Source organism: Carya illinoinensis, chromosome 13, assembly GCF_018687715.1.
Source record: "Carya illinoinensis cultivar Pawnee chromosome 13, C.illinoinensisPawnee_v1, whole genome shotgun sequence".
Classification (NCBI taxonomy): Eukaryota; Viridiplantae; Streptophyta; class Magnoliopsida; order Fagales; family Juglandaceae; genus Carya; species Carya illinoinensis.
The window spans coordinates 15,335,668-15,347,167 of record NC_056764.1 but is presented as its reverse complement, the minus strand read 5'-3'; the positions used below and the strand labels follow the sequence as shown (position 1 = coordinate 15,347,167).

General features: G+C 35.9%; 1 protein-coding gene across 1 annotated transcript; it reads right to left on the bottom strand.

The window, feature by feature from the left end:
- Window positions 1-9,738: 9,738 nt before the first annotated feature.
- On the bottom strand, window positions 9,739-11,055 carry LOC122290987. Its single transcript, XM_043098643.1, has 2 exons — window positions 10,880-11,055; window positions 9,739-10,789 (listed from the first exon to the last, which is right to left on the bottom strand). The coding sequence occupies exons 1-2, from the start codon at window positions 11,053-11,055 to the stop codon at window positions 9,739-9,741; spliced, it is 1,227 nt and encodes a 408-aa protein (XP_042954577.1).
- Window positions 11,056-11,500: the final 445 nt, after the last annotated feature.

Here is an 11,500-nt window from a genome sequence, read left to right as displayed (position 1 = left end):
GCTCATACTTGTATTTTTACCAATTTGAGTTGAGCTGGGCTTGACTCGTGCTCCCAGCTCGAGCTCAACAATCCAAAAATTGACTAGATTCAATTCAATTACAACCCAACTAAAACCTAGTACATTAGTTCTCTTTCATAAAGTGTAGTATGGAAAAGTCATAGTAAGTCAAAATATCTTTAGAGAGAGAGAGAGAGAGAGAGAGAGAGAGGTCACTTCCTTCGACTTTATTCTCAATGGATAAACATGGCAATGAGGATAAAGCCAAGGAAGTTAGCCAGAAGGTCAAAATAGATAAACAGTAACAAAGAGATTGTGTAAATCTGTAATATCCTTTAGATACACAAAATTTACATCAATTGACAATGAAGCGTGGAGAGCGTAGTTCACTCAAATTTGTGCCCCTCCAAGACTAGCGTATGATTCCATGGTATCTTGTGTCTTCTTCTCCCATTGCCTCTTCAACCTCAAATCCTTCCCAACCCTCTCTCACACCCGTTTCATCACCCATCAACCTCTCTCATTTTCTAAATTTACCAAATATAACGATTTTGTTATGGCGAGCTAAATCCTCCATATCTTGGTCGTCAACAACTTTTTGGGCCCATTGTTGCATTTCCTGCCCTCCTTAATAGGAATGTAAGAATTTTGGTTTGGACTAATTAAAAAAAGAGAAGAGCTATATTATGAGGACCTAAACTTTTGCCAAGTCCCATTTTCTTCTTGTCATGGCTATTTTAATTTATTTTAGAAAAGGTTCCCTAAGCTTTGTAAATAAGAGGTGAATAGGTTTTAATTGGATAAAGGCCTTAGTGAATTTTTGCTTTTGGACCTTGAGGATTCTTAGATTAAAAGGCTTTGAGGAGATGAGATTAGGAGAAACCCAATAGGATTATATGGGTTTCAGCCATGCTAGGGTAGGAAAGCCCAAAATATCTTCCAAGCATGTGGTAGGTGCCTCATGGGTTTTGAGAGACTATTTGGTCATTTGGGTGAAAAACCTAGGGAAAAGGCAAGATGAGACATTTATCCTACATGCATGAGGTTCTAGAAGGTTGAGTGAAAGATGATGTCACCTAGAACTAGGGCTTACACGCCACTTTGGATAGGAAAGGCCAAGATTGACACTTTTCAAGCATGTAGAGAGTATGAGATGGATTTTTGGAGTTCCAAGGAGATTTTACTTAGGAAGGGGAAGAGGCATGTTCTAGACACATGTTGGAAGAGCAAAAAGAGAGAGAGAGAGAGAGAGAGGCCGGCGGCATGCATAGGGGAAGGCCAAGGGACTTGTCTTGGGAAGGCTAAAGATCACGTAAAGAGGATATGGGGTTTCGGCCAAAGCAAGACACAAACACACACACACACTTTGCCAAGTAGCATCCATGCACACGGTGAAAGGTTTCCAAGGAAGATTTGATTTTTGTAATTTTACCCTTGAGCCACCAAATCCATTGAACCTAGACATGGAAGGAAGGGCAAATAGGGAAAGTGAGAAAGAGAGAGGGACGGATTGGAGAGGCTACACACCACCCATGGAGGAGACTTTTAGTTTTCCAAGATTGATCTAGGGAAGAGGTAAGGACCTTTTGTCTAAGCTGCCAAGTGGCATGCATGCAAGGACCCTTGTTATTTCAAGAAGGGATTTGAGGCACTATATAAGGGCTTGACCGAAAATTTAGAGGGTCTTTCGCTCAAAGTTTCACTTGTTACTCCTAAGGATTTTGGCATACAGTAGTTCTTTCTAGACTCAACATTTTCTTTTCACTTTCTCACCACCCAAACACTATCATTTCACTTCTTCTAAGTCAAGAACCACATGGAGAATACCCTACACCATTCGTCTAGGGAAGAAGCTCAAGGAGGTGAGAACCATTTCCTTCTCTTACACGCACACACACACGACCAAGAGGGGAACTTCTCATTCGCATTCGGTTTCTACTCTTTTCTTCACAACCACACACTTTCACTTGGGTAACTAGGGTTTTCTCTTCAAGAAAGAATGAACCCTAGATGCCTATGAGTTTTGGATGAAAGAAACATAAAGTTGAAGGGAAGCTAGGGTTTTATCCCTAGAGAGAAAAAGGAACCGAAATACCCTTAGCACTTTGAATGTAGAAAACACAAGTTTTAGAGAGGTTTAAGTTTCGGTTTTCACTTGGAGGAAAAACTAGGATTTGAACTTTCAAGGATTTTCGGCCCCTATGGTTTTGTTTTGAGAAAAAGATTTCTAAATGCACCCTACACTCACACTCACTCACATTTTTGGAGTCTAGGGTTTTTGTGTATGAGTTTCTAATAAGGCTGTGTTATATTTCTAGATTTTTGCTACTTTAAATTGTTGGAGTTTTGTAAGTATTCACTCAACTTGCTCTTAGTTAATACTTACATATATTTGTGTAGATCCTTTTAGTGTTATTTTTGTTTTGATTCTTATTCTTGTTTGCTTGGTTGAATCATACATGAACTTGGAATATGAATATGGAATGATTAATGCAACTCGGTTTATGATGAAAAATGGTGATAAAATGCTATGCATGTTTCGATTTTGAGGAAAAGACATTGAGGTTTTAAATTTCTTGATGATTCAGTTTTACCATGCCTTGAGTGATTCAGATTGTGTACAAATGCCATGATTTTATGTCTTGTTTTACTATATCATGAATTCTAAGTATCTTGGATGAAGTTTGAAGCATGTTAAAGTGATGATCTTTCATGATTTTGAGAATGCATGTTTCGGCCAAGGCTTATTTTCATGGTTCCATGTATGCAATTTGATATCATGTTTTATATTAACATGCCATGAATCAAATATGTTATGCATGGTTATTTCATGCACGACATCTCATGTGTCATTTGTCAAGTATAAGAGTGTATGTCTTAAGTCTCATGCCACATGCATTTGGGAAGAGTGATTTTCAAAGGAAAATGTTTTCAAAGAACGAAAAATGTTTTGGAAATAAAGTAATGTTTTAAAATAAAAGTTTTATCACGATCCCAAATGTTAGGACGGGGAAGTGTCTTAGTGGAACTCCTATGTTCACTTTGGGGGGCTAAAGAATGGAGTGGTAACCCCTGGGTCGACAAGAACCATCGGTATGCCTCGAATGAATCATTTTTAAAGGATGTCGGAGAGAGGTAGCACCTAACGCTGGTGGGTGTCATGATTAAGGCAAGCAACTCGACAAAGTACTATCGTATTATTATGATATGAATATGTTTAAGATGTATTCACCATGACATACAGACTATTGGTGGTGCGGTAACTAGTAGAAACACGCAGTGCATAGGGAAGTCATGATGTGTCTACAAGAATGAGGTCACGTGCCTATATGATATGCTTTGGATCGAATGATGTAAATCATGTGATATGATATGATTTGCTCTAGATCACGTGATTAAGAAAAATAAGAATGATGACAAAAGTATGTTTTTTCGAAAAGTCAAAGGATTTTGTTAAATGTCTTTTGAAAAAGGTCAAGTGCATAAGTCAAGTTTTTAGTCAAGTCATGTGTCAATTATATGTCCACGCATGCATTACATGATATACCTCTTGTATGCTTGTAATTAACTTTGGTATGTTATATGATTACTTACTGAGATTTCTTGAAATCTCACTATTGCATTTTTACCACTGTTGCGCCTAGTGAATCAAAAATTTAGTGGAGTTCTACTTGCAAGTATACAGGTATTGTAGTACCAATATGGTTGAATCCACATAAATTGACTTTATGATAAGGAAAATAAACTCAAATAATGAAAAGAAATTACTAAAAGGAACGTGCAATCGAATAGAAAAGAAAGTTACTAAGATGACGATTTTTAAAGTAACAAAATAAAACTAAAATGATAAAATAAATTGATATGGAGAACGATTAAGGTTTCAAGGATTCGTCTAATAATTTATAATATTATTTCCGATCGATTTACTTTAATTAAACTAGAATAATGATTTTGTTTAATTGAAAGATTCAGCATTCAAGGTCAAGAAAAATAACTACTAATAATTAAGCATGAACGATTAATGATTATAACATTCACAAACTCATTCGAATACCACAAGGATTTTTTCAAGCATTTAATGTATTCAAAAATCATAATGAATCAAGATAAATATATAGATAATCAAAATATCTAATAATAAAACCATTCAATCGATCAAACTCACAATATAAATTCTAATATTGATTCGGAAACAATGTCTTAATCATTAGGCTTCACCTCTAACTTTAGTACGAAAATTTAGCCTATCATATTCATTACAAGAGCCATGGAAATCAAAGAAATATTCTCCATCAGAAAACTAAAATAAAATACAAAAATCAACACTAGAAACAACCCTCACAAGAGATCAATAATGGAGAACCAAGAAAAACAAAACCCCTGTGCCCCTATTATGCATTTTCCTCCAGCAAGAGAGCCCTGCCAAACGAAAAATAATCTCTTGCATCATGGTTTCAATTTCAGGAACGACGCTTTTTTTGCCCTCAACCAAACAATAAAACTCTCTCCTCTGTTCCTTATTTGTCCAGCGTTCCCCAAACCAATCCTGAAGCCCCAGGGTTTTTTTTCCTCTCTCGAGAAGCTTTTCCCGTTGAGTCGTGTCTCCAAAATGAGAAAATAAAACTCTCTGTCTAAAGTCCCAGCCCCTAATGAAAAAGTTTCTCACCTCTCCGTTCTGTGTGATAGCTACCTCTCTCCGTTCACTCAAAACCAACAAGCCCGCCAAAAATTTTTCAAGCCCCAGAGCCTCTCCCAAAACTCTTTTTTTTTTTTTCAAAAAGACCCTTAAGGTCCCCCCCAAGAGCCCCAGTCGTTCGACAGCTCCATTCTTTATCTATGTCTGGCGTTCCAGTCTTTCTTTTTCATCCGGTGATGAGTGTGCGAAAGTGCACTCTAAATACCCTATTATTGGACTAAAATACTAAAATATAAATAGAAATCATAGGAATTAATATATATTCTTAAATTGAATTTCTATTTACGTTGGGATACTCCTAAGCAGTTTTTTAATATCTAATTTCAGAGTTTATAAAAGAGCAAGTCAAGCCCAGTCAAATTCAAAGGAGGACATTCATGGGGTTTGAGAGCAATTTGGAAGAAAATAAAAAGAAAAAAAAATTACAAAATGAAACCACAAGAAGTCCAAGTCTGAAATTCGCTAGGAGACAGTCTGGACATATTTTAGTATTTTGACTGTATCTTTTCGTTCATATATCAGATTGATGCGATTCTTAATGCATTAAAAATCTATCTTAAAGGGTTATAACTTTGTCTCTAATAAGGATTTCCAAATTTGAACTCCTGAATGGCGTACGTGGCTGCTAAGATAAGTCCTAAAATTTAGACAATTTTTTTTATGCAGAAATTAAGAGGACATTAGGGTTTCTTTTCTACCCTATATAAGTATATCATTAGCATGAAATAGAGGAGGGGGAGTAGACACAAGAGACAAATCTGAAGAGAGGAGAAAATCTCTTCCATGGCCACCATTTGCTTCAGTTTTCCCTGGAGATTTTTGTTGTTCAGTATATTTATGGGTAACTAAATTCTCAAGTAGGGTTAGGGATAAATTTGCACATTAGATGGTATTTCTAATTTATTTTTAATTCATGTATTTGATTTTCAATTGCTAAAACTCTTTTGTTTTATCATTCTCAATTTCTCGTTGATGTTTTCTTCTCCGAATAATTATAGAATTTATTTTGTTTATAGATTCAGTCATGCTTTTTCTATTGAATGGATTAGTTCTTTGATTATGTTTGGATCAATTATTTATCTATATTAATTTAATTTTTTTGCCGCAATATCGCTCCCTGAATATATTATCGTCATTGGATTTTCTTAATAGGGGTAGTAATTTACATATTTTAAAAGTGGTAAATGATTTTTCAAATGGTTAAATTTGATTTAATTTTGATTTATAAATCTATACATTCCAATTGGAAATTTCGTAAATTGAGTTCCTAATTGAGTTATCCAATGAATTAAGAATAATTAAAATACTATATTTGTGCAAGAGATTTTCGACGCTCTACTGTTCGTCAAATTTGAGTACTTTTTCCGTTAATCACTTTGCTTCACTTTAATTTACATTTAAAATTAATCTTTGTTCTCCATTACTTATTTAATATTTTTCTTTAGTTTATTTGTTCCTCTTACTATTCTTTTAATTTGTCTCCCTGTAGAATCGACACTCCAAAGTTGTACTACAACTACCGCTTTATTCTTTGGACGCATTCATCCGGTCTCCTCTAAGAGTCCCAAGTGTCGCTGCCTCTCTATCCAAAAATAGAAATTAATCAAATCTCAGCTCTGTGATTTACTCCTTTCCTCTCTCTTCTACTCCCTGCATTCCTAGCTCCATCCCCCTAGCAACAAGCCTTTTCTTTCCTTCGTCCAAAACTTTCCCAAATAAAATAGCCAGCCTCCAAAATGAAAAATAATGAAGTCCCCCTATTCGTAAAAGCCCTTTAGTCCACAAGTCTAAAGCTGAACGTCCCCTTTTTCCTACTACGTTGGATGCGTTTCAACTTTCCTATGCCCAAAACTTGACTTCCGCATGTTAGTCAACCTTGGATCAGAACAGTTGCTCTGCTGCATCTTACGTCCAAAACGAAGCCTTTCTTTGTCTCCCATATAGTCGTATGTTTCCACTCACTACATCTACTTTTTGGTTCTTTAGAAAACAATACATGATGCTTGCTTTTGTTCTTCCAAATCAAAATCCTACGTCAAAATTTGGTTCCACCGAATGTCAAAATTATTTGGAAAGGTATCAACCGAGAATAAGACCTGAAAAATAAATAGAAACCATAAAAATAAAATAAAAAGAAAGAACCGAATATAAAAAATATGTTGTTCATTTGAAGAAATATTACCCAATTAAATCATAGGTTACAAAATTAAGCATAAATTATTATATTAATCAATTTAAATTACAATTCAGATTTATGACTATTAACAATTTTTTTTTTTTTATCTAAAACCAATTATAATGTCATGAAATGATCAAAATATGTTGGTTCTAAATGTATAAAATATGCAATATTTCAGCTCAAGCAACCACTATCATTCCTTTTCCGGAATGGTAGAAGTAGTTTCAGGTACCCCCAATAACCCCAAAGCATGAATTTAGACAATACTTTGATAGAAGATGAGTACACCATTTGAGGACGTATACGTTATGCATCGCTTATGTTGGAATGCACCATTCCTTTTCTTCATGAGTTGTTGAGGGGTCTTCATGATCCTAATTTTAATGTTTTGTATTTGGATCCTTTATGGGTTATGAAGTTTTCTTAGAACTTGAATCAAGTAACGTGACTTCTCGAGGAAGCTAGTGCTATTTACTTGGATGGAATGAGGCTCATTATGGAGTTAGGACTTCCATCGCCAGAAATGCAGAAATCGACGAGAGTTTGCTTGATTTTATCACCTGATAGATCCCTAATAGTAGGGAGACTGCTTAATGAGAACCTATAGAGGTTTAGGTGGCTGCCCATTTCTAGAATAGAAAAGAAAGTAAAAGAGTGACACTTTATGGTCCCGTGCTTTGGAAATTTGCTATTCTGATTATGTTTTGAGACTTTATTATTATGAATGATGGTATTTTGGGACAAGTTTGGAGATTAAGTTTTTTTCTTTTCTTTTTCTTTTTTTGTGCCTTGTATTTCATAATTGCTTATGACATTGCTTAGATTTCTCATTACCTTTTTATTGATTTCCGCTGAATGCTTATTGCATACTACTAGAATATTTAAGAGCATGCATATTTATCTATTATGTATGAGAGGTATGTAATCTTGTGTTGCATGTCCCGACATCTCAATCACTGTCAAATCCCAAGTAGGGGCTAAGGGCGCCACATATATATATATACACAAAAAGAATACATAAAAATAAATCTACAAATTGACATAGTTTCATGTGATCTATTATATCTACTTTATAATAAAAGTAACTTTACAATCTGAGGTACTACATCAAACTAAGGGTGTGCATCTGGACCGAATTTTTTTCAATTCGGTTAAAAATCTAGAAATCCAGATGATCCGAGCGGATACAAAATTATTTTATCTGCCCAAATGAGTTACAGATCCGGTATTTAACTGGTGAAAATCTGTAACCGGCTTTAACAAAGGTTGAAGATAAGGTAAGAAAGTATGTGGGTAATTTTCTCCCCTTCCCCAAATATTAAAGGTTACCCATACGTTTCCCTTCCCCAAAACAAAAGTCAAAAAGTAAGTTGTCCTTTTTCATTTCCCTTGGCGCCTTTCAAAATCTCAGTCTCACTTCTTGATTTCCTCTCTCTTTCTCTCTCTCTCTAAGTTTGTAGATCCAAGTTTGTGTTTGTAGATCTGAGATTTTGTATTTGTAGATCTACTTTTTGGGTTTCTTTATTTTTAAAATCTTCCAGCAAAAACGTGTTTGTCGATCTACATGCTCTCAACACTATAAATTTTGTAAAACTGTGTACTTTTTTGCTTCAATAATGTTAAGACGCGTTCTCGATTTGTATATCACTTTCATCTGTCGTTGGTTTTTTACCACTTTGGCTATCTGTTTCTGTGTTTTTAGATCTGAGTTTTTAGGCTTATAGATTTAGGTTTCTGTGTTTGTAGATCTGAGTTCCTGTGCTTGTAGATCTCAGTTTCTGTTGGTATGGTACATGTATTTGTTGAATCCCAAATCTGATGGCTTATCTATGTTTTTCTTTTTCCTTCCTTCCTTTGGGTTTGGGTCTATATTTGTGTTTGTTTTGTTTTTTCTAATGAAAATATTTTTTGTTGTTTATTTGCAAATTTTTCCTTAATGTCACTGATTATTAGATTATTAATAATGAGGTCTCATTTTGGGAAAACCCAAAATATTTTCTTGGATTCTAATAATAGATTATTAGATATCCACAGAAAAAGAATTATTTTTATGAGTTCTTCGAATGAGCTTGATCTCTATGCTAGTGAAATGCATGGGTTGAGTTTGAAAAGTGTGGATATGGGATCTTGGGGGAAAAGGTTTATATGAAGTGGGTGGAAATGTTTAGGTACTCTTGATCCTACCCTAAAATGCCACTAACTTTCAATGGCATGACATATTGTGATGAGACAGGAGCACTTATGATCTATATTCTGGAACTACCTAATAAATACTCCAGGTGGATAACCTTTATTGGTCTTTGAGAGATTGTCAGATTGATTTATTTTTCCCTCCCAATAATCTGTGCAAGATTGTAATTCCTTTCAATTATGTAGAAACGAACCTTTAGAGCAGTTAAGCTTGTTCTATCGACCACCATGTAGTGGCCTTAGCCCAAAAGTGAAAGCATGGATTCCATTACATGTTAAAAAGTGGGGAAAGGAAGCAAAGCATGGAGAAAGGGTAACAAAAAAGAAGGATAAAAACTCTTTGCCTTTTCAGGTGCTATTGCTGCCTAGTTATACAGCCAGAAAGGGTTCATAGAAATCATGTGCTGCCAAGTTGGATAATCTGGCTTTATCCTATCATGTCCCTATCTTGTTGACATTCTTGGGTTCACTACCAGTGAAAAAGGAAAATTATTTCCCTCTTCATTTAGCTTTAACTTTGTCGATTATGTTGTTAACTTTCTAGAATATCAAACTTTTTTTTTTATAATAGTGGGGGGATTGAATCTGGTTCTCATTTATCCAAAATACTTTTGGCAACTTTCTATAATATCAAACTTTTTTTTTTTTTTTGAAAAAATTCCGTATCCTTTGATTATGTATTCAGAGTAATACATGACTTTTCCTTTACAATCAACTGTTCTATCTGAATTGGACCTTCTTCAATCCAGCAACGCTCCTCATCTAAATTTAGAGCCATTTTTGCTAAAAAGTGTGCCACACCATTCTTTTCTCTATGTATAAAATTCAAAGACCACCCATCACACCTTCCTAGGACTGTCTTTAAATCCGTAATAATTTGTCCCCATTCTGATTCATCTTCTGTTGCAGAATTTACTCTATCAATCACGTTCTTTGCATCTCCCTCCAAAATTATATCCCAAAAACCCAGTTCCCTGCACACCTCCATCGATCTCCAAAGAGCATGACACTCAACCAGAAAGGGAGATACTACTAATTTCCTTGGAGTACATACAGCAGCCATAATATCACCTGCGTTGTTCCTCACTATAATGCCCAGGCCTATCTTCTTATTTACCATATCCAACGCTGCATCAAAGTTCACTTTGCAACAATTACCCACTGGTTTTTCCCACCCTTGCTTACTAATAGAAGATACCTCCCTCACTGTGTCACAGGTCTTCTTATTGGCTTCGAGAAACACTTCCCACCCTATTAAAGCATTCTGCACTAATTTCCCCGGGTCCATGAATTTATTTTCAAATAAAACCTCATTCCTCCTGCCCCATATTCTCTTCATGATATTTACAGTTATCTCTATCTGATTCTTAGTGAGTCTCTTAACCATCCTCAACCACAACTGTTGAAAATCCTTCTCCTCCAACCTCCACTTCTGCACTGGACTCAGCATTTCCCCCCACACATCAGAGGCTGCTGGACAACTCCAGAGGGCATGAAGCACATTTTCCTCCTCCCTTTGACATATTGGGCATAAGGGGTCTTCTATAATCTTTCTCTTATACAGGTTAGCTCTTGTTGGCAGCGTGTTACTCACAGCCTTCCATAAGAAATGTTTACATCCTCCATACACTTCAAGTTCCCATATGTGTTTCCATAGCTCTGATTTCTCACTATCATTAGAGGATTCACCCTTGCACCTGACTTTTGAGTCTGCTCCTAAAATGCTTATAGGTGATTGAACACAAAAAGTTATGGGTGTTGGCAGCCATTTCTGACCCCATATTTGTATCTCCCTTCCATTCCCAACACTCTACCTTGTTCCCCTCAAAACAACCTCCCTTGCTGACCAGATACTCCTCCATATCAGAGAAGGGGCCTTTCCTAAACTTGCTTTAGAAAACTGTACCGAGCTGAAATACTTCTCTTTGTATATCCTGGCTACTAAAGAACTTGGTTCCCTCAAAAATTTCCAACCTTGCTTTGCCACCATAGCCCTATTAAAACATTCCATATTTCTAAAGCCCAAACCCCCCTCCTTTTTTGAACAACTCAGAACTTTGAAAACAAATTTTCCAGATCTCTGCAAAGTTTTCTTGGAAGCATAAACACACTCATTGTATACGTTGGGATGGCCTGTAACACTGCTTTGATTAACACTTCCTTCCCTGCTCTTGAAAGAAAATTGTTCTTCCAGCTGTTTATCCTCTGCCCCACCTTCTCTTTAATACTGCTGAAAGCCTTGTACTTTGCCTTCCCCACAAAAGCTGGTAACCCCAGGTATCTTTCATAATTTTCCTCCACTCCTGCCCCAGCCTCTTGTACAATCAACTTTTTGTTTTCCCTGCTTGTATTAGGGCTGAACATAATGGAAGTCTTCTGTCTATTTATAGTCTGTCCCGAGGCCCCTTCATACTTCTGCAAGATTAGTTGAACCT

Excerpts from the sequence above, each read along its gene's own strand:
- LOC122290987 (XM_043098643.1), bottom strand. The coding sequence starts at position 11,055 with ATGGTGGCAAAGCAAGGTTGGAAATTTTTGAGGGAACCAAGTTCTTTA. Across the intron at positions 10,790-10,879 it reads GTTGTTTTGAGGGGAACAAG|CATTTTAGGAGCAGACTCAA; the intron begins GTAGAGTGTTGG and ends ATCACCTATAAG.